The sequence below is a fragment of the Diorhabda carinulata genome, chromosome 4 (assembly GCF_026250575.1).
Source record: "Diorhabda carinulata isolate Delta chromosome 4, icDioCari1.1, whole genome shotgun sequence".
Taxonomy (NCBI): domain Eukaryota; kingdom Metazoa; phylum Arthropoda; class Insecta; order Coleoptera; family Chrysomelidae; genus Diorhabda; species Diorhabda carinulata.
This window is the reverse complement of record NC_079463.1, coordinates 19,382,054-19,406,331: the sequence shown is the minus strand read 5'-3', so window position 1 is coordinate 19,406,331 and position 24,278 is coordinate 19,382,054. Positions and strand designations below refer to the sequence as shown.

The window sequence follows — 24,278 nt, the reverse complement described above, 5'->3', positions numbered from 1 at the left end:
TGTAATGAACCTCTCCAATTTAGGTATACTAACAAATATACTAGCAGAAAAATATGGAAACTAGAAAATTCAAAAAATATAATTTAGATAACTAACAGCTTAGCTACTAAAAATTATAATTTTCTTAAAATCTCAAAATGAGTAAATTAGATTCCTATACGAATATATGCAAGTGAAGCATACTTTTTTTGAAAAGTTGAAAATATCGATAATTCTTACCGCTGGTTCTAATGATTTCAATTCAGCAGCCTCAACAGACTTAGAAAACCTTTTTGTTACTTTATTTGGGAATACCAATTTTTTTGTTATTCTTTCCTCAATCTTTTGTCGAATGAAGTAGCTAAAATATCGCACAGAATTATTTTTAATAACTGTGCTAAATAATAACATACAACAATACAAAATTTAGTAGCTGTATACATTACTCTATACAATATGGATCAAAAGTTTTTGCCCACCGCTTAATCCAATCAAATTTAAAAACAATACATTTTAACAAATTTCTCTTTTATATTGTCGAGCAAAGGTCGAAACGGTATTTTCGAAACCAAAAATAATAGTGTGTTCTCCAGTAATAAGCCAGCTTGGCTAGTAGTGATTTTGGCTTTTGTAACTTACTCACCTAGTATACCGATATCAAAAAACTTTTTCTAAATACAAACAATGAAAAAAGGAAAATTTCTTTTTAAATTAACAATTTGAAAAGGGCGACCTTTGGTCTATTAGTCATAATGATTATTTCTACTGAGTTGACAGAAATTTTGATTCGATTCATATGATTATTGTTGCTGACGTATTAATCACGTGATGGAAGACCTCAATCGTTTATACTTTAATTCCTTTATCAATACTGCTCATTTTCTCAAGACGGGATTTTCGGCGTTGAGCTAATAGAAATTGGTTGTTAGCTTCAATTTCAATAATTTGTAAAGTGTGATCCCACACTTTTAAATTGGTTTTTTTTTCACATAAGATGCCATAGCAATAACGAACTGATCGGATAGAAAACATTCCTGGTCTAAGAGCTTCTTAAGATGCTCAGAAACAACATTAAACTGTTGATAGGTCTCCTGGCAGGTGATTGCCCCGTCAAATACTATCTTAGACATAGAAGCTATTTCATCAAAAGACTTGAGAGCCTCGAAGGAGTAGTATTAAGATCTTGGAAATAGGACACAAAAAACCGAGAACAATTCCAAAGAGTTTTTAATTTTTGATAGATGGCACTACACACGCATTAATGCTTGTGTCAACATCACTTCAGTCTCTTATTGTCATACAGTCATACAACGTCAGTAACTTATCGATAACGGGGGTAGATTTTAAATTTTTTCTTTACATAAATTAAATATTAAACATAACACATCATTCTTAATATCCTCAAAATCAAAGTATGTTAGCTTGTTGTGGAAGGATAGTTTGTTTTGGCCTCCTTTGAAATAAGTCTACGTATTTTGGAAGTAGAACAATGAGATGTAATGTAAAAAATATCGGTATAAGTTCAGAGTGACTGAAAAGATAAAAAGGTTCCCCAAACTATCTAAAAGCCCTTCTAACATCTTTATATTAAAAGACCACCATTTTTACTTTAAAAGCCATTTAATGTTTATTTTATGGTAAATAAGTTCATATTGATTCATAAATAAATATTAAAACTATCCGTCATATGAACTATTTAGGTTGTTGAGAAATTAATGTGAAAATGATTGATTGGAATACTATGAAATTTTAATAGTGAATATATTTGCGCGCTTGACAAAGAAACAGTAGCAGCCACTTTGAGTTAAATGAAGCTATAGAATGGAGTGTAAAATAAACAAAACATATTCAATTCAATTAACTTCTTCTTTTAATTCATAAGAATACCATTTAAATATGAACTACAAATTCTCAAAATATGCGTTATATGAAATAATCAGTAAGATTTGATAAATGAACTTATCTCACCTAAGACCTGGAATACCTGATATTCCTTCTAATTCGAAATTAATATCAGGTGTGTTAAGAAAAAAGATCTGTATTCCACCAATCAAAGGCATTTTTATCATCAATGGTTTCAATACCAATCGCAGTTCTGCTCCTACCTAAAAAAATATTCAGATTCACTGCAAACCTCCAGGATATTTTGAAAAATTACCTGAAAATCTTTGATTCGTCCAATTTGTGTTCCAGACACTGAAAAATTTATAGTGCAGTCCCCGTCGTAGCTAAAAACAATTTACAACCCTATAAATTGGCCTTGTTTTAGATTTTTACAAAATTGGAAAATAGAGAAAAAAAAAATAGGAATTCTTCATTATATATAAAGATATCACATATCTCGCTTCTCAGTTTTTAGACTTTTATTGTATTTATAAAATAGTATTGAAATTTTCATACATTTTTTGAATACAGGTGCTGTAATAAAAGGCATCAATTGATTAAGTAAATGACTATACGTTGCGGATGTTTACACTTACCCCCGCTAGGAATCTCCATTTCGAACCCGTCAATTTTCAAGTTTTTCATAAAATTCAAAAAATTGTCACCCCTGTTACCCCCTACCCTTGTCAAATACCCCCTCTGATTTTTTTAATAATAAGTGGGGTGGTGCGATACTTCGTTGGATAAAGTTTGAAAAGCAGAGCTCAAAAATGTGTAAATTTAAAATTTTGGATGAAACAACTGATTAATAAAAACTAGAAAGAAAGATAACCATTCAATGAATCCACGATGCCTAATCCATCTTCTAAGACACAAATTATTTAAAAAAATTCGAATTCGAACAGCGTAAGAGATGGAGCTCCATCCTGCTTAAAATAATAGCTCTCGTGAATTCGCTTGGATTGTTTCTAGCTATATCATTAATGGCAGGGACTATTTGTGTGTGTAACAGGTTAAAATGGGTTTCTCCCGTTAAATTTCCTGCCCCCAAACATTTAATTTATTTGGAAATTAAGTATGACACTCTAGAAACAGTCGAAGGTTTTCGTCATACCAATATCTGACGTGACCATTTAAATAGAATGTAGCTTCATAGGAAAAACAAATATGTCTTAAATAATATGGATCTTGTGAAATATTATGGTCCATAGTTTGACAATACTAGAATATATTGAAAAATTCTTAGCCTACTATAGAACGAAACAAAATTTCAATGCCAAAATATTTTATTTCTCAACATATTCTCCTCTTATTTGGATAAATTTATTACAGCGAACCTGCAACGTCTCTAGACCTTTAAAAAAATGTTTCTGTTAAGAAAATGAGATTTGTGTGCAGAGGCGTGGTCCTGCAAAAACAAAACACTTTTGCATAGTTTTCCGCCTCTTTTCTCTTTAATTTTTTCCCGTAGAGTAATGTCGAATAGTAATCTCCAGTTATTGTTCTACTTTTATCCAAAATATCAATCATGATTACCCCATGGCAATCCCAAAAAACTGAAGCAAGAACTTTTCTAGCAGATTTTTGGACACGAAACTTCTTAGGTCTTGAAACAGTGTTGCTATTCCATAGATTGTTGCTTTGTTTCTGGATCTTAGGAATGTACTCAAGTCTCATCCATAGTAACAATTCAGTTTAAGAAGACATCGATCCATTTTGCAGCAATTTTTCTCAAGTCCAAATTGACGTAAACTATGTGATGAACGCGTTCGTATTTACCTCTTTTGAAACTTGCAGTCTAATTTTTCACGGTCGCTTACGTATGTCATTGATCACCAAGGGTATTAAGCATATCTTCGTAAATCTGCTTACCTTTTAACCTTTAAATGCAGGTACTTGATGATTGCTCAATATTCCAATTTTTCGATTTTCACAATTTCGGTGAACATCTTTTTTCTTTTAATTTATTGCGTAACTCTGGTTTACTTTTTTAACGTCAAACTTTATACTGACACTTCTAATAAGTTATTGTTCGTTGCTATGGTAACGCAATATTTTGTTTATGCATGGAACTGGTCTAGACTAACTAGATATCAATACCTCCTCGTATTGCAGTCGTCGATCTATATCACCATCTGTCAATTCGTGCGCCTTTTTGACTTAATATGGATGACATTTTTCATTTTAAAATGGTTCAGTGATTTACTTCGCATTCTCTGGTAAATTTTTCTACTTGACCTAGATGGTATTACTACAAATTGAGATACACTATCTACTTGTTTTTTCTCCCATGACAGAACGAGTTTCAAAAAATTTTGTGACATAATGTCTATAGTAATGTCGATAAATTGGTCCGATCTGAAAAAAAATGCTTTATAATGAAAATTTAATGTTCACTTATTTCGGTAACCATAATATTAGAAAATTCAACGACGTACCAATTTACCAAGAATACACTTTAGGCATCGACAAAAAGAAGTGGTCGCTGATTGCTTACTGCATCCTGTGTCAAGTAACTTCAAATTCATGGATAACTCTTTTGGAGTATGATTCAAATTGAACAGTTCCTACGCATCATATCCCACATATGTCCGATGGGGTTTTAAATCTGGTGACTATAAAAACCAGATGCTTGGAGATGCTCCATAGTTTGCTAAGCAATATGTAGAGGTGCATTGCCATATTTAAAAATTACTATTACTTTTCCCCACCAATTTAGATATGGTAGTAAATTGGTCTGAACAATAATATCAACATAACGCCCAACTGTTCATTTGTCTCGAATGAATGTAAGCGGTGACGGATCACCATAAGTCACAGCTTCCTAAATTATTATTTCAAGTCCTGTTCACATGAACAAGCCCATTATCACTTCGCTCTCTATGTCTTAGTATTCATTAGCTCACATGTTGATGATGGTGATGCGAAGTCAAGATTACTTCTCTGGATGACATTTTTAAAATGGTTTTGTGATTTACTTAATATTCAGAGGTAAATTTTTCTACTTGACCTGTATAGATTTACTAAAAATTGAGATAAAATATCTAATGTTTCACTTCAGAAGTCTTTTCTTCTATCCCGTTTCTTGTTTTCTACAGAACCAATTTCAAAAAATTTTTTGACCAAGAAGTCTATAGTAATATCGATCAATTGGACGATCTGGAAAACGTTCATTTAATATTATCACAGTTTCATGGTAGTTACGGCCTGCTTCATTAAATATTAGAACTGCTTCACATTTTTCTGCTAAACCATGAAGCTGTACCATTTCGATTGTTGTGGATAAAAAAGTCACCAAATTGCAAGTGTTAATCTCACTTTGTTACTGTCAAGATTATTTGGCGTCAATAATTTTGATGAATGCTTGGTTTTGACATCTTTCAACACATCAACTAGATTTCAAAAAAACTGTTCTAACCACGGTGTTATTCGTTTTTATTCGAAAAAAATAAATCTGTATAAGCGTTCAAGAATAACAATTACATAATTTTCTTTATCCAAGATTAAAGCAAAGTGTGATATATTTTTGATATCTGCTTTTCAGACCTTTTCCAAGGAAGCATCGCACGACCTTCCTTGCTATTTAAAGAATCTGAGAGTGTAGCTGTCAAAGGTAGTGGTTTAAAAGGGTGACAATTTATGGTATGTTATAAAACACCTCGATTAAAATAGAAATTGATTCGAGGATTTTTCATCTTTGTCTAAAATAACGGAGATTCCTTGAGGGGGTTATCCCATTATCAAACTAGCGGATTGCGAGCGTATTCAAAGCGGAGCGGTTGCGCAACGACCCCGCCGCGCATACGCAGTGAATTCGTTGCGCGTCGGCAACGAGATCTCTGCGAATAGTAGTGTGGACGACATTTTGTATTGTCGCGTACAAACGCCAAAGTAACAAAGCCAACAGTAGTGTTTCCTCCCCGGAATCCATTTTGTTAATGAGTGTATCGTGCGCTACAAACAAGCGACGAGAACGTTGCATTTCTGCCACGCGTCTGTGACATTCCCGCGGCGCAGCCGGGGCGTGTTCGCGATGCATTCGTTGCGCGCCCGCTCCGCCCCACAACCGCTAGTATGATAAGACTGTTAGACTTAGTATCCGCACAGATCAGAATTGGGATTCTTACACAATAAATCTATTATTAACTATCATTATCAAACTCGTTAGAACATAAGATGTAATCAATATAGTTTTATCCACAGTAGTGTGAATTACCTAATATCTAGTGCGTATTAATATTAAGAACCAATTTACAAAATATACACTCTAGGTATCGGCAAAAATGAGTAGTCGTTGATTGCTTGTAGCATCCTGTTTCAAGTAACTTTAAATTCGTGGATAACTAAATCATTCTCTTTTGGAGTATGGTATAAATTGAACAGTTCCCTACCCATCATATCCCACACATGTCAAATGGAATTTAAATCTGGTTACTATTAACACCAGCTTCTTGGAGAAGTTCCATGGTTTGCTAAGCAATATGTAGAGGTGCATTGTCTTATTGAAAAAGTACTTTTCATCGCCAATTTAGATAAGGCAGTAAATTGGTCCGAACAATATTGTCAACATAACGCCTAACTGTCATAGTGTCTCGAATAAATATAGGTGGTGATGGATCACAATAAGTCACAGCTCCCTAAATCTTCCCATATACCTTTCAACAGCACGCCCAATATCATGTTGCTCTCTATGCCTTAATTTTCATTAGCTCAAATGTTGATGATGGTGGTGTGAAATCAAGATTACTTCTCTGTGCTACTTTGATAGCCAGTTAGCTAAGATATTTTTCTAAGGTCTTCAAAACAATTCTACAAGATCTTTTTAACGTTAATAACTATGTTATAGTATAATTGATTAGTTATAGAAGAATAGCCTAACAACTGGAATCTTGGCGTGTAGATACTTACTATAAATCAAAATCAATAATAATTGAGTCTTTTGTGACGTTTTTATTGTATACTTTTACTCCGTCAATTTTTGGTGGCTAAAAATAAATAACTGTTTAATATACAAGTGTAAACCATATTTCTTATCGGCACGAAGTGACTTCTGAACACTTTTTTTGGTCGTGTTATTTAGCAATAATAATTGGATGGTAAATGAAGTGGTCCGACGGCAAAGACATGGAAGAATTAATAAACATTTCCATCACAATTTTGGATTTTGAACAGTAACAAGTAAATATGCAAATAAATTATGATCGATGACACCAAGGATTTTTATAGAAAACAAAACTAAATAGATGTATATTAAACAGTTTAATATCAAGCAATTTAAAGCATCATAGAGTAAATTTTTTGCCATCTGTAAACAGAAAACTATTGGAACAATAAAAAATTATTCTATGGAACACTAAAGCAATTAAGAAAGAAAAGGAATATAATATGATGGATATAAAAGACAGAGAAAGAAATATAATCACGAAGAATGAAGCAATAGAAAGATGAAGGGAATATTTCGAGGAGTTTACAAATGCAAACATTAAGGACGAAATGACAGAAATAGGCAGTAATGAAAAGATAAGGAAAGAAATAAGAGTTGAATCGAAATTATAGCTAGAAAAAGCGCCGAAAAAAGACAATATAACTGTTGAAATGTTTAAATGAAGGGATGAAAAAGAAATAAATGAATTAACAGAATGACTAAACGAGATAATGCAGCAAGAAAAAATACCTGAGAATTGGAATCTATAGTCTATTTCAGAAAGGTATAGATTAATAAAATGGGCAATTCCGTCCAGTTCGGCTAAATTACGGTGTCGGCCCTAGGTGCAGGTCTTGAAATAGTATTGTTTGTAATATTGAAACTGATTAGCAATAAAATGGCGACATTTAGACCAACGAAAAGATGTTCCAATAATTCTCCACTATCACTGAATGAAAAACTTATTATTTTAAATGTACACGATTGCATAAAATACGATTATCCGAAATTTACTGTACAAGAAACCGTCGACCGATGTTCCCGAATAACTGAATGACACCGTTTTTAAATTATTGCGGCAGAGAAAGATAGCAGGCCAAGTGGGACCTCCCAAGAAAAGTACAGGCAGACCAGTAAAAGTCCTTGATGAAGACACCAAATGTGTAATTCGAAGAAAAGTTCACCCTTTTTTGATTTTAAAAGAGAAATACCCACCCTAGATGAGATTTCAATGGAGCTTGGCCAGTTGAAAACTAAAAAACTTTTATGGACCACTATGAGAAATATGGATTTTACCTTGGAAAAGCATAACCGTAAAGCACTTTTACTGGAAACCGATGAAATTGTTTGCTGGCGACGAAAATACTTAAGAAGTACAGTAAAGAACAGAGTAGAAGAAAATCTTTTATCTTGATGAGACGTGGATTAATGAAGGGTATACACTACCAAAAATGTGGCAAGACAAAAATATAACCAGTGCTCGCCAAGCTTTCATGGAAGGCCTGTCAACGGGTATTAAGGTGCCTTCAGGTAAATGGAAAAGACTAATAATCGTCCATATTGGAAGCGAAGAGGGATTTTTAAAAGAAGGTTTGCTAACCTTTTAGTCATGCCATATGGGAGATTACCACGAGGACAAGGATTCGGATATTTTTGAAGACTATTTTGGTGAAATGATAAAATATATTCCGGCTGATTGAGAAGTAGTTACGGATAACGCAAGTTATCATTCTCGACGCATAGAGAAGACACCAACTACTTCTTGGAGAAAACAAGAAATTATTGACTGGTTAACTACCAAAAGTATTGAATTTGAAGATAATTTAAAAAAAAAAAGAACTATTAGCTACAGTAAATCTACACAAACATCGTTTTATGAAATACGCCGTGGAAGATATAGTGGAACAACATAGTGTAACTGTGCTGCGCACACCGCCATATCATTGCAAACTAAATCCTATGGAACTTATATGGGCGCAAGTGAAAGGATTTGTAGCAAGATACAACACGATATTCAAAATGAAAAACGTTAAGCTACTGTTTGATCAAGCCATTAAGGAGGTGACACCAGAGAACTGGCGGAAAGCAGTCCAGCAAGTCATTAAAGAAGAGGAGAAAATGTGGAATCTTGACTACTTGATCGATCGGAACGTCGACCCCTTAATTATAACGTCAAGAGGAAATGACAGTTCCTGAGATGACAAAGAATATTATGATTTTTTATAATTTAATTTTTGTATTATCTATTTTTTATATAATGTTCAATAAAAAATAAGTGTACTTAATACTGTGTACATAATGCCTAATTTTTATTCTGTTAAAATAAAATTCTTTCCTTTTTGCGAGTAACCTACCGGCACGCTTTTAGCACACTATTTTCAGTGTTTGTGAATGGATAACAATAGGCTAAACCCATATATTGACACGAACCCGGGTGGTACTACCTATACTTGAGAAATTTACAATGAAATCAATGCCAAACTATGAAAGTGGCTTAAATATTTGTTGGGTCAATCTGTAGTCATTCCTAATGAGGTTTTATTACTCTATACCTTTCTGAAATAAGCTATACTACCTATATATAAAAGTGACAACAAAAGAAATTGTAAAAACTACCCAGGCACAACAATAAGAACCATAGCAGCAAAAAATTACTATAATAAGAAATAAGAAAGGTCGAGGCCACTTTAGAGGACTTTAGAAAGTGAAAAAAGCACACACGATTTGATATTTACAATTAGACAAATAAATTAATAAATAAAGATAAGGAATTTCATTTGTTCCATAGATTTGAAAAAAACCTTTGTTCAAATAAGAGAAGATATAATTCCAAATATTTAAATTCCGTATCAAAAGATATAATAACAATGACAATAACAATGTACAAAAATGATAAGAAATGTAGTATCGAAGGACCACTACTTTTCAAAATATCTATTAATAGATAAAAAATAAAGAGAGAAAAAGTTAAATGAAAAAATTTAATATAGGGATTTGGAGGAAGGAGCCTACATATATAACAGAATTGATATTCGCAGATGATTTGCTATTGGTAGCAAGATCGTAAGAAGATTTACATAATTTCGAAATTGTAAATACGGTTATGAATGAGATGAATGTTGTTTTGGTGGATTCAACGAATTAATTTTGATAATTATCCACAATTATGAATAATAAAAGCATAAGATTGAGGCTAAAAAAAAAAATAAAATACCAACAAAACTAAGAGCATGATTATAGCAATAGAAGACGAAGTACATAATATTCAAAACAGGAGAACAAATTGAACAAGTAAAAAGATAAAATATCTAGGTGCAATAATAGGAAGTAATAGCAGACTAGAGCAGGAAATAAATGAAAGGATAGAAAAAGTGGAAAAATTATATGATACAATGAAATCATTTTTTAAAAAAAGAAGCCAAGAAATATAAAAATAGAAATGGTTGAAAAAGTAGTGAGGCCTAACATGGTTTACGGATGCGATCCATGGAAATATCAATCAAAATAAAGTATACCCTGTAAATGCAATGGAAATGAGATTTCTTAGGAAAATAGAGGAAAACGAAGAAAAAAAAGAATAAAAAATTAAGAATATGAAGAAATACTAAAGATAAAACCAGTTAAAGATAAGAAGTACAATAAGATTGTTTAGAACACATATGCCAAATGCTAGAAAACAGAATACCAAAAATAAAACGTTCGATTTCATAATAGCAGGTGAAAAATATAAAAGAGATGACAGAAAAAGCAATATAACTAAAGAAGAAATTGTAAGTTGCTTTCTTAGACTCAAAAAAAGTTTTTGATAGAATGCCTAGAGAGAAAATATGGAAGTTACCGGTGGAAAGAGAAGTCAACGTAAAAATAATACAAAATACTTATGAAAACAATGAGAATGCAATCAAAAGAATTGATACAAGTATCTTCAATACATATATGAGTTTAAGACAAGGAGACAAGTCCATTACTATCAATCATGGACGAAATCATAGAGAGATGTACTACAAAGAATTAACATCAGTGAAAGAGCATTTGCAGATGATGTTATATTATTAATACAGAAAAATCCAAAGACATCAAGCTAAGCATATCCAAATCAACTTATAGACCAATTCTAACAATTGTATGCGAATCTTGGATACTGAGAGAACGACAAAACGTAAAAGGAGTGATTAAAAAAGAAAAAAAAACATAGTTTTAAGAAAATATACTATACAGAGGGTAAACAATTACAATAGTGTGGACACTTACGAATGAATGAAGACCGACCGAATAACAAGATCTTATTATTGATCGTTACAAACTGTTTTTATAATCAATTCGAATATTTTTACCCTTAAAACAAAACACAAATTATTATTATTATACCCAGGTATGGAAAAGAAACCTTGGATTCCATATCTACTGGCAGTAAATCACATGGGTGGTGCATTGCGTTGTTAATGACATGTGCAGAGCGCATCATACCCTAACAATATTTTATTTTCTTCCAGCTTGTGGAAAACATTGTTGGTTCCACATTTTCCAAATTTTTAAACAAATGTAGCCCCGTTCGGACGCTTTCCTGATGCCCTATAAGCTGGGACAAATCCGGGGAAACCCAGACGGATGACAATTCTAGACCTTATCAACAGGCCGTTGCGTAATGATTGCTTCGGACATGGAATTTTATATTTAGTTTTTATATACGCCCTGAAGTTTAAACTTGTATTTCCAAAAGCAAGTGTGTTAATTCAATAAAAGTTTTTCATTGAATTTTTATGCCACATTTCTATCTATCAAATCAAATATTTTAGCACTATGAAAATAAGTTAAGACACTCCCTTGCCATGAAAAGCACTGGTATTCTCAAAAGTCACTTGTGCTCTAAAATTTGAGCAAAAAACCTCTAGGATCATAGTTATTTATCAATTGAAAATGAGTTACCGTAAATCCAAAATCAATTTCTTCAAATTTGAAACCGTCAAATTTCTTTTGAATTTTTGTTTGTAATTTGGTTCTGCACAATTTTATTACATAAAGAGATATACTAGGCCATAATTGTCCAATGATCTGAAACAAATATGAAGAGTCAAGTATTGATAAATAGTAAATAAATAATAAAATACGTAGTGCAGTTTATGAATCATTGGCCTCAATAGTTTCGCAAAAATTTTTATGCACAAGTCAGTGACAAATCTTAACAAGCTTTACACAAAGTATCAACTCGTTGTTTCTATCTATTTTTCTAATTAAGTTTCGCGATGTTATGAAATTTCGAAATCAAAAACACAATGGAGTTGTTTACGGTGACTTGAATCCATAATTTTTAACAATTAAAAATTGGTCTAAGTTGTTTCGCTGGGAACGGGAATCATTAGAAGATGACTCACATGCGGGAGGTCATATGACGGTGACTACTCCAGAAAACATTAAATCAGTGGAAGAAATTGTTGTGACCGGCAAAAAAAATCACAGCAATCACCAGCATTTCCAAAACAAGTATTCTAAGGATCCTACATGAGCATTTAACAAAAATTAGTGCAAGGTGGGTACCTTGAATTCTCAGCGCAGTGTGAAGAAAGTATAATTCGATCAATTAATTGTAACGGGTGATGCAACTATGATCCGACATCCAAACGAGATTTCATGGAGTGAAATCAAAATGGAGAGCCCGTACCAAAAAAGCAAAGGTCTCGAAAAGCACCAAAAAAGTGATAGCTACAATATTTTGGGAATATGAATGTTTTATTTCGATTGACTTTAAGGTATCAAAAACAACTGTGAATGAGGTACATTACCACGACTTACTCAGGTAGGTACGTCAAAAAATTATCGAAAAAAGACGCGGCAAAATCAGCCGGGGTGTGCTTTGCTTCATGAAAATGCTCCAGTTAACAATGCCTTACAAGGCTACTGTACAATAATATTGCTTCGCAGAGATTGAACATCCACCATATAGCCTTAATCTGGCATTTTCCGACAATTTTTTGTTTGCAAAGTTTAAGTCACGCGTTCTGGAAAGTGTGTGGAACTAAATATTGAAAAATAATCAGTTTTTTTATTTATGACTTTTTTATGTTACGCTAACAACCTTGGACTGTATGTACTACGTACAAGGGTTTTCAGTTAATCATAAGACACCGGGGTTTTCAATTTTCTTTCTCAAAAGTTTTTTAGAACAGTTTCAAAATATTTTTACAACACAACAAATATTCTTTTATTTATTAAGATCGATATAGCTCGAAACATCAAGATTTTTTTCTATTTTAAAACTAATTTTCGATTAAAAAAGACCTAACATTTAGATATTAACAACAACAGATCAAAAATGTCTTAGAAGTAAGAAATTTAGTCCAGTCATTATATACATTTGGAAATTCAAATGAACCGAGAAAGCCAAATTTTGGATATTACGTGTGTGGGGGAGCCCCCGTAGAGATAAAAAAAATGTTTATGTAATACTTTTTTGTTGCACTTTGTATGATCTACAATTGAGGTCCTATACATTTTTCACGTACCGATCATCGTTATTGAGATATTGATAAAAGAAAAGCATAAATTTGGGGAGAAAAAAATTGTTTTTCGCTGTTTCTTTTTATCTCGTGATATCGAAAAATGTCCACTATGAAACTTGTAGAGCGTGTTCAGACCTACGAATTCGTTTTTTTATTTTTTATTTTCGAGAAAAATTACGACCTTTATCGCGCCGCAAAGTCAGTAAAACTGGGCCCGGTGGCGGAAAACCCACAAGGTTATTTTGTTCGACAATTTGAACTTCAGCCTCCCCCCCCGTAATATCCAAAATTTGGCTTTCTAGGTTCATTTGCATTTCTAAGCCGATTTTTCCGACGTAATTACGTAATTGAACAAATAGGAAATGTATTACCTCGTTAAGCCATTCTGCTCTCTCTCTATCTGGGAAAGTTACCTAAAAAACAAAAATTACCATGAAATAAGATCTACTATAGCTACTTAATGCCAAAAACAGTTTTTTAGGGCATGCGTACAAGAAGTACAAAATATAAAGAATGTTGCCATTGCTAGAATCAAGTCTAGAGTAAAAAGTGATTATTATATTAAGCGAAAAGTAACAATAGTTATTTCGTAATTAGTGATGTGAAAAGTGGTAAATAAACGCAGAAGTTCGTTAGCATACTTTTAGGTTCCTTTATTCCTTTAGATTAAAGGGCCCTTCAACTTAGTTGTTGAAGTGAAATAGTTCCACATTCGTAACGGGCTCTCAAGTAAAGGATCCTTAACACGTTGAGCCCCAACCAAAATTGATAAACTTTCTTCTGAGCCCAACAAATTTTTTTTTTTAAAGAAGATATTTTGAAAAATTCTTAGCCTACTATATAACGAAACAAAATTTCAATGTCAAAATATTTTATTACTCAACATATTCTCCTCTTAATTGGATACATTTATTACAGCGAACCTGCAACGTCTCTAGACCTTTCAAAAAAAAAAGTTTTTTCTTGCTCTGCAAACCAGACCTCCACAGCTTTTATTATCTCCTCGTTGGAAGAATATTTATGACCTTTTAAAATTTTTTTCCGTTGAGAAAAGAGATGGCCAAATTTCTAGTAGTGTTCTAGTAACTCAAACCCTAAATCACGAATTTTTTGCATGGTAACATAAGATTAGTGTGCAGTGGCGTTGTCCTGCAAAAGGAAAACACTTTTGGAATTTTTTCCTGCAGAGTGGTCAGTAATGTCGAATAGAAATCTCTTCGCATAAGCTTGAAGATGGTGTCATGAACCTCTTATTTTTTGAAACTTTTAAACAGACACCAGGTTCAGCTTAGAATTCAAACATAACGAATGTTTGTATTTGAGATTTTCCGCTAAGGAAGACTTCAATGTGCTAAAGTGAAACATCTGTGATTTTACCTTAAAGTTCAACTTCAGAACATTTAGGCTGAATATCAATTATGAAACGCGCGACTTTAACTTTAAATTTAAAGCTTCCTTTAAAAAGTATTATGTAACCAGCTGTTTAGAGTGATAGCTAATTTTACAGTTCAAAATAATATTCTAAAAAATGTTTCTTAATATCTCTCACTGAATATTCAACTAGAAATAATTCTGGCGTGATGGTTCAATGTGAGATAAGTATTTAAAACAGTGAATGCCTGTTTATATTGGAAGTTTTATTTCGAGACTGAATGACAAACTATTAGTCTAGTTAAACTGGTCGGGAAATTAGTATTCAAATGAGAAAATTTTCTAGAGAGTTGAATTTTCGTAAAAGACTGATTGCTTTTAAACAATTAAAAGTCATCAGCTATCCATTGTTATTCAAGTTCAAAAGTCGAAATTTTCGTTTTTTTTTCTCGTGAGTTATTGACACTGGTCAACAAAAAAACTTCTTCTGCAAACCCATGGAAGGAATTCAACTAATTTTTTCACAATGGGAATAATTTATATCTTAGTTAGCTAGTGTTTTATATGGACTTCAGCTCAGTTAAAAGTTTACTTATATTAATTTATTTTTTGAATCTAAATGTGTAAAGAAGAACTACTTTTTCTTTTATAATCAAGATCTAATCTTCTTAACGTCCAACAATAGTCTGCTACCATAGCAGGGGTCCACTTTCCCCAATAATGCTGTTCCATGCCGCCAGCTATATCCTGGTGGCTTGCAGTGTTCATTACTAACCTCTCCCATACATTGACTAAATTGGAATTTTTGGAACCGTTGGTGATATTCATACTTAACCCACTTTTTCCACTAACACTACACCAACACTCACAAATACAGAGTCTGATGTGCGTTTCGAGAACCAAGTTATCGGCTTCAGAGACTGAAGGTAAACTGTTTACCAGACCGCCATTTTATTTAAAATTAACTGCACTCCACGTTAATTTACTAGAACTGTATTTCTTCAATTAGTTTTTGAAAATTTGAAATATAGCCACTATTTCGATCGCTTATTTAAAAAAAAAACACGTCAAGTCAAAACTAATTTTTTTCATCGTCAAGTTTTTTGTATCCACTGTAAAAATATGGTTGATGTAGTAACCGCGTACTTATATAGGGGTCGACATAAGTCTGGCAAACAAATTTGGAGCGTCAAAATGAATTTATTGAAAGAAATTGAAAAAAGAGATTCGAAAAAGGTTTCAAATTGATGTCTGTCTTGATCAATGCATTTACGGCAACGGAGAGGCAGGTCCAGCGAAGCAAGTGAAGATTTTCAAATTCTTCTTCAATTACAGTTCGGATGTCGGAAAGAGTGCGTAGTCCACTTGCAAAAACGCGATTCTTGATTAGGTCCACAAGAAGAAATCACAGGGTGTCGGGTCATGTGACTGTGAGGGCCACACAACGAATCCTAGTCTGCCTATCCATTATCCGAAATGAACATTAAGGTACTCCAGCACACTTAACGCGTAGTGCGGCGAAGCGAAGGTTCAAATTTCGAATCGCGATATCCGAGGAAGACGATTGATATGTTTATAATATGCAATAAATATTTAACTAGATGGCTCACTAACGATCGGTTATGGTAAATTAGATTTTTATTTATTGAATATTGATTCATCATCATTTTATAGTAGGTCAGGTTTTAATTTACCTTCAGTCTCTGAAGGCGATAACTTGGTTATCGAAACGTGCTTTAGGTAGTGTAATGGTAGTGTAAGATAGGTTGGTTCGAGCAGAAAGTTTTTTTGTGTTATTGGTAGAATTATGAAGGTTTAGTGTACTTCGAAATCATGCCAGATGATCGAGCTAACAATGGCGAAGTATATTGAGGACAGCTGATGTGAATGTATGAGGTTCAATCGGAGTAATATCCAGGTTTAGTTAACCAAAATCGTGTTTTCCTTACAAGACAATGCTAAAACCATGTACTGTGAAAGTTACGTGGAATAAGATTGAAGAATTTGGAGGTATTGAGCTCCTGTCATAACTAGCATTTATTCCAGACCTTGCACCGTTAGATTACTATTTATTCACATCCATGTGTGAAAAAATTTGAATCCAAAGTAAATGTTGAAAACGCAGCGCGATAATTTTGTGCATCTAAGCCTAAATCGAGGTCTCAAAGAGAAGGGTTAATACTATAGAATACGTTAGGCTGTACTTGGCATATTAAGGTTTTTTTTTGTATAATTATTTAATAAACAAAGTACATGATCAGTATATTGTAGTCGCAGTCGCTATCTATAGACACTTCCCCTTCTAAAAATACAAATGGAAACTATTCCTTTTCAGTGCCCTTGTCAAAATTCAGCTCTGTGGGAATTGTTGTAATTTAATATCTCTAATTCAGTGTTAGGAAAAATTTAATTTGCCTCATTATCCATCATTTGTCGGTATGATGCGGATAAAAATTAACAAGAGTCTTTAATAGTCTAGTAGGACTAATCTTCAAATCGGAAATAATTGTTACAAAAAGTTTTATTGTTTTGATGGCTTAATTTCTAAACCCCAATATGACTATCCTAGGTTTTCCTATTCGCTCGGGAGTTGTTCTAAAGTTGAGGGTAGAGGGGTAAAATATACCCCAACAAGGCTAATTTTGCGGACTCGCAATATCGAAAACATGGTTATTATAAATGTTTTAGAACATTAAATTCTGCATTGAATAAGACTAGTCGCACATTTTTGTGACCACTTGTTCCCATACTACTAAACATAAATTTTTATAACTTCATTGACAAATGGTGTTCTAAAACTTTTATACAATCCATATTTTCGATATTGCGAGTCTTTTAGGAGATATTATGGTGAAACTGCAAAAATACCTTTTTTGGGGTACATTTACCCCTTCTTCCACCACTTTAGCGCAGAGAAGAACCTAAGATAGTCGTTTTGGACTACAAATGGAGCCATTAAAACAGTTAAACCTCTTGCAGCAATTATTTCCGGTTTATATAATTTTTTATAAATAAGTCGACTAGTACACAATATATATGTATAATATAAAAAATAGTATCTCTAATAAAAAATTAATTCATAATGAAAATTATGGTGAATTTCAAGGCTTTCATGGGTATTCTGTTAATAAATTGAGAAAACTATTATCTCAAATTAGTGCGGTATATCATGCGATTATTCCCACTATTCTTTATGTTATTATAGATAAAGTAAAATAAAATAATTACCCAGGATGGTAGTTCATCAACGACTTTTAAGAGATCTTTCTTGGTATACGAACTTGCTTTGGACTTGCTTGAGATTTTTTTCGAAATTCCTGATGTTTGTGTCTCAAAAAAAACTAAGGTACATATTGTCAGAATCGGTAGAGTTAATGATAAATTTAAGTAACATATTACGTAACCTATGATAAATAATGCCGCCTGAAACAGAAAAAATAACATAAATAATGTAATTATCACACAACGATTTATGAAGTCATGTAAATATACCTCGGTAGTTTATAATGTTTTGGTACAGGGTAATTCATTATTAACCACTCATTCATTATTATTCATATATTATCCATGAGTGTATAAAAGAGATTATTATTCACGAGGTGAAGTTCACTGCTATGCGTGTAGAATACTATAGTTTATCCACAACTACTAAATATTTTTGTTTTTTCTCTAATTTCTTGGGCTCATATATATATATATATATATATATATATATATATATATATATATATATATATATATATCGTGTCCCCTCGCTCGTACAATATAATATAACGACCCTTTCGAGCAAATGTTTTGAAGAACGTATTTATTTTGTTTCTGCTTCTACTTCTAATGTTTTGAAGTTGTTTTTAATATTAGAAACGAAATTATATCCACACGCGCTCCTAACAACCGCGCGTACTCGATATCCGCACTTTGAGCGACTGGTGACCGACCACCTCCGTTCCATTAATTGTGCGTGCTGACTCACCGCGTTCCACAAAAATCCGGTCTAACCACTTTCTCCCATTTTTTTATGCTATAAACTTGCCAATTTTTGATTATTACTATACATTTGTAGAGCATGTCGTCATTTTACATATATCAAAGCGCGCTGCCGCCAGGTGTTCCAGTACTTGATCTTGCGGGTGGGTGCTGACTCATGTACACCCTCAATACTAAATCATATTGAATTATGGGCCATTACTAAATTCTTGCCGATTTTTGCCGCCAGCTCTCCGACTATAAAGATTTGTTTTACTAATTTACTGCCAGTAGATCTTGTTATGGGATTTCGGTTAGGATATAAATTATTAAAGGTATATTACACGTTTCTTGTTGACTTCAATGCCTATCACTATATCCTAATATCATTACAATATAAATTCGTTCTTTATCAGATAAACGAACCATTGTGACTTTCAATAAACTTCAATAAACAACAACAATAATTTATTAAAACGTCAAATTTGTTATTTTAGCAGTAATAGCCACCAAAATGTATTATTTTAAATACGGCGAAGATAACTCAAATGTAGCTGATGGTAGCTATTGCGTTGGACATAATGTATTTTTAAATGAACTGATAAGGAAATAACGCATAACACAGACAAACGTCGTTTTTTGGAATATATTCACTATCTCAAAGTATAAAATTATTAAATTTCAATATTAAAAGTTTATTCAAAATAATCAGGAAAACTCGATATATTATTCACCAATAAATTAAAATATGCCGGATCAAGTTTTCTTCCGAATGGAAAATTTACAAATTATTTTCTCGCCTATTTTACCTGCCCATACATTATTTGAGAATATGGGTGGAGGACTCTTTCGCCAAACGAGAATTTTTACAAGACTTATATTTACAATTATGCCGATTTGAGTTTTCAATAATACAAAAATTGGCTTCATCAGCACCAATTTATTTATACTACAATGGTTGTATAGATCTTCCAATATCATTTGCAGAAGGCAGTTATGCGAGGATCAATCAATATTTCATAAATAGCATGGCAAATTGAGAAATGAAAAATAATGTTTATTTCCCGTACAAAATTCAGTAAACATCTAACAAACCGTCAGTACACGTGGACTCTCATCTCCACTGTTTAAGATATGCATATTTATGCGTATTTATAAAAATAATAAATTTATAAAATGAGGTATCTACACCTATGGTAGATCAAAAATTGTCGGTAAGGGTTTTCATAATCTTCAGGAAATATATTCTTGGATTTTTATCAACCCTTAACCGAAAATGTGGCACTTTTAGTACACCATAGGAAAGATATTGTCTAAGAGACTACTATGGTAGGTTGCTAGGAAGTACATTTTTGGAAAAATGTACTTATGTTTCAATACACACTGATATTTTGTCCTCATTGCAGGTATAATCAATATAACATAAGAATTGATTGATTTCAACAGAAAATTAACAAATTTTTCAAACCGCCTGTAGATATACATAAATTGTCCTGTAGTACAAATCAATTCTGTAGACCACTTTAACTTTACAATATAAAAAACTTTGAAACGACACTAATTGTATTAAGCAATAAAACTGTTTTCCCTGCCACCGCTAATTTTAACCTTTAGAAATTCATGAATCACACAGCGGCTTTGACTATTGTAAGCAAATTGGGAGCCTGCACTTTACACAAACATATTTGGTCATTCGATGGGCATCTGGAACACGGTTTATGTTTTCTAGAGTAATTTGTACCACAATTTACGGATTTAGTTGTGGTAACCGCAGTATTCTTAGAAAATTCCTCACGCCAAGAGCTATGCGAGTAATATCTAAACGCATTCTCATACATTCCTCTACTAATTTATTTGCTACATTTTATCGCAAATGAATATTTTTCTCTAACAGTATTAATATTTTTAACGAAATCTTGCAAATTAAATTAATTTACGATGGAAACATCAAGAATACATACTATTATCTACATACTCTATTTGGAAAGAACGTAGAGTAATAAATGCTCATCATGAATGCAAAAACCTGAAATTTTTAGTACGGCACTTCATGTCCAAAATTTGGAATATTTAAATATGCCAATGTTAAATAAGTAACTGGACAAAGATATATTTTCCCTATAATTGACCGTACTAAAATGTAAGCGGTTACCTAGATAATCCAAATGGCCATCCTTTTCTTTCCAAAATTGAAGGATATCTTTATTTCTCTCTCTATTTTAATACTTTCACACCAACCTCTGAATCACCCCAAAAGTAGGAAGACCCAAAATATTATTTTTGCTTTTTAATATATACAGTTATTTTTATTTACAAATACGAGTATATACATGAAAAATAAAAGTACAAAATATACTAAACTACTCATTACTATAATATATATACTATATACATAGTTATATACTAAACATTACTATATCATACACAACAGTCTACAAATATACATATTTAAAGTACGTACATTTTTGCAATATATGTATTTTTTTCCGAAGATGAATTGTGAATGAATTGTTTAAATTAATCATGAGAGGTTCTACAGTTTGATCAATAATATTCTCTAATTCCCACATTTTTTCTTTCTCTTTAATTACATACTGAATGCATTTTTGCCAATTTTCAGCATTAATGTTTTTAAAGCATCGTTTAGTAATATTCTGTCCTTTAATTATTTAAATTTGGGCCCATATCAATTCGATCGGATTGAGTTCACCGTGATAGGGAGGAAGACGAATAATAGTAATTTGGCGATTTCTTGCCACTTCATCAATATTATATTTCTTGTGGGGATTTTTATTTATTTTGACAATTGACAAAAGTTCGTTTTTCACCAAGTCATTGTTGAATGTAATATTTTTTTGTATTAACCAGTTAATAATGTCTTGTTTTCTCCATGACGTCGTAGATAGACTTTCAACTTGTCTCGAGTGGTAACTGGCGTTGTCAAGGTTGGAATAAGATGTAGCATTTGTATTCCTCGAACACATCTGCATTCATATCCTCGTGATAGTCACCGTTTTTTTTTATTCAAATAACAGTAGGCCATCATCAACAAAACCAGTGTCATTGCCATGTGTTACTATTAAACGTCTGCCTTTCCATGATGGAGCTCTCAATCCTGTTCCTAGTCCCTCAAAAAAAGCTGTCAAAGCTTATTTCTGCTCATTGGTGGCCATCGGACTTCTAAAAAGGACGCCAAAATTTTATCAAGGGTAGGAATTTTTTTTGAAGTAAAATGAGTGGACATTCCTGCGGATTGCATATTTGCAATCTTGCATCGATGTAAATCTTTGGCCTTCTTGAAAGAGACTTTGGACTACTTAAACATCCACTTGCTTTCCTTTTCTTAAGAAGTTTGTAGACCTGTCATCTTCGAACACATGCTTGTTAGATCATCCACACTCACTGAAGGGTACTGATATTTTAATGCACCATATAAGTACATTTGAAGCTATGGCTTTCTCGTTAACAGAGAGTGCATGCTTCTTCACTTTATGTATTGGGGTATAGTTTTCAAAGGTCGACATATTGCATATTCACTAAAGTTTTGTAAACGTTTCTGTGACAAACATTGCGCTAGAAATGCAGTTGTGTCTGACTGGTATAGGTATAAAGGGCATGAAATATTTACCTGTCAACATCATTCATCATTCCTTTCTTAAAATACCCCAAAGGAATTGTTTTAGCCGATAATTAAACATAGTTGGAAATTTCAACTTGATGCAATAAATTTCTTAGAAAATAAATGTTGGATTCATTTGCTAAGGTTTAATAAAATAAAATAATAAATTGTTCTTAAATGTGACTACAGCTATGGTGGCCAGGAGAGGGATTGATTTATTACTCTACACTCTTTCCGAAGATTCGTTGAACTATTTGCTTATTTTTCATCCATTGTGTCAACTCTTCCTTTATTGCAGTTTAGTAAGCAATAATTTCAGTCTTTTGCGATTTTTCCAGATATTCCGGATTTTCACTTTCCCTATTTTCGTTTCTCAAATTTTTCAAAGCCCTGTGTCCCCTATCAGTGTCAACTTCCTCGTTTTATGAAATTTCAGAGGTACTGTCATGTTCGGATTGCAAATACTCATCTTCTAGGATTTTGTATATATCGCTTGCGTCATCTTCGACTTCATTAAACCACTGTATTGTTAAATTAATTATATTGTGAAAAAACTCACACTAACAAAAAGGTGACGTTGACAGACCAGGATACACTAATTTTAATTTCTATTGTTCGTCATTGTATTTGTTTATAAATGATGTACATATCTTCGCTCGCAATACTTTGCCAGATGTCACCTTTTCGGTTAAGGGTTAATTTATAAGATACTTTTCGTATTAAATTATGGACAGCTTTGACCGGTTTTTATAGTTTCATAAACATTGTTATTCTATCAACAACGTCAAGCTGACAATTGATTATCAAAAATCGAGAGAAATTGAAGTTATTGATACGTATAGCAGCCAAATGGATACAGAATTGTCGCAGTTTCAGAATCCGTGCATTTGGCGTATAGCACAAAAAAATCTAATCCATCAAAGTCTCCATCAAGCTTATGGCGTGAATATTCCATGCTTAATTCCCACTTTTTCATATAGAAAAACATAAATATGTCTAAGTATCCTAAACTTTAAGGATTTTTAGAATAAAGAATATATCATTGTTAGTTTCAGGTTGTTGATGAAATAATAAATTAGAGGTATTTCATATATCTGTGATAGAAACTTAATGAGTTGTTTTGTCAGTAAATAAGATACATGTTTAATTGGCATAAATTATTACCACCTGATAATAGCACGTTGATTTATAATCCGTCATCAAGTTGACGTACAACCCGTCGTCAAGGGTTAATAGATACCTTTTTGATATTTGTTACTTACATCCTTCAATATAGTGTCAACATGTACAATGTAGAGAAAAGAAAATGTTCGTTACCAACTTCTACTAAAACTCTGAAATTATAGCAATTAGGGGAAGGAGAACGATTTCCGGGGCGCCTGGATTTGACTTTGGCATTTTTTAAATCGACCCAAAATAAGTCGAAAATGAAGAATAAGATATCCCGCTCAGTATTCGAGATATCGATACTTGAAGTTGTAATTTTTTTTTTATTTTATATTTGTATATGTTACAGACAGTTTATTAAAAATAGACCATTTATGAAAGGACTAGTCCGTATAGAAAAGGATATTAGTCTATATGTGTAAGAAGCTTGTCTTTTAATGAAATGTCTAGTCCGTTTGTAAAAGTTCCAGTCTATTTATATACGGCCCAGCTGCACCTACGTCATATGTATATTTCTAAGATATTTAAACACAATTTTTTTTATTTATTTAGAAACGAGTAAAAATACTACCTAACCTAACCTAAATAAATAACTTTGAAAGCATTTAGAACGTACTTTTTGCTCGAAAGAGGATATTTTTACATGAAATTACTAATTAAATCTTCAAACTATCATTAAATATTTTTTTTTATTTTATTAATAATGGAAAAAACCGACAATTCTTTTTGAAAAATATCCAATTATTCATGTATTTATAATATGTTAAGTTATATTCATCACAGAGTAATGAAAGTTATCAAAAATGGCTCATTTTGCTATAAAAATCTGTTTTTTTTTCAATATAATTTTAGAGTATCATGGTAAATAATA

The 24,278-nt window shown here is 32.4% G+C and overlaps 1 protein-coding gene across 4 annotated transcripts in view; it reads right to left on the bottom strand.

Moving 5' to 3' along the window:
* LOC130892712 (extended synaptotagmin-2-like) overlaps positions 1 to 24,278 on the bottom strand; it is a 117,812-nt gene that overhangs the window by 44,861 nt on the left and 48,673 nt on the right. For all 4 annotated transcript variants that reach the window (XM_057798276.1, XM_057798277.1, XM_057798274.1 and 1 more), the window contains 7 exons: positions 17,884 to 18,078; positions 13,656 to 13,697; positions 11,714 to 11,839; positions 6,772 to 6,848; positions 2,138 to 2,207; positions 1,948 to 2,084; positions 220 to 340 (listed from right to left, as the gene is read on the bottom strand). In XM_057798276.1, coding sequence (XP_057654259.1) covers positions 220 to 340; positions 1,948 to 2,084; positions 2,138 to 2,207; positions 6,772 to 6,848; positions 11,714 to 11,839; positions 13,656 to 13,697; positions 17,884 to 18,078 — 768 coding nt within the window. The remainder of the gene's footprint in view (positions 1 to 219; positions 341 to 1,947; positions 2,085 to 2,137; positions 2,208 to 6,771; positions 6,849 to 11,713; positions 11,840 to 13,655; positions 13,698 to 17,883; positions 18,079 to 24,278) is intronic.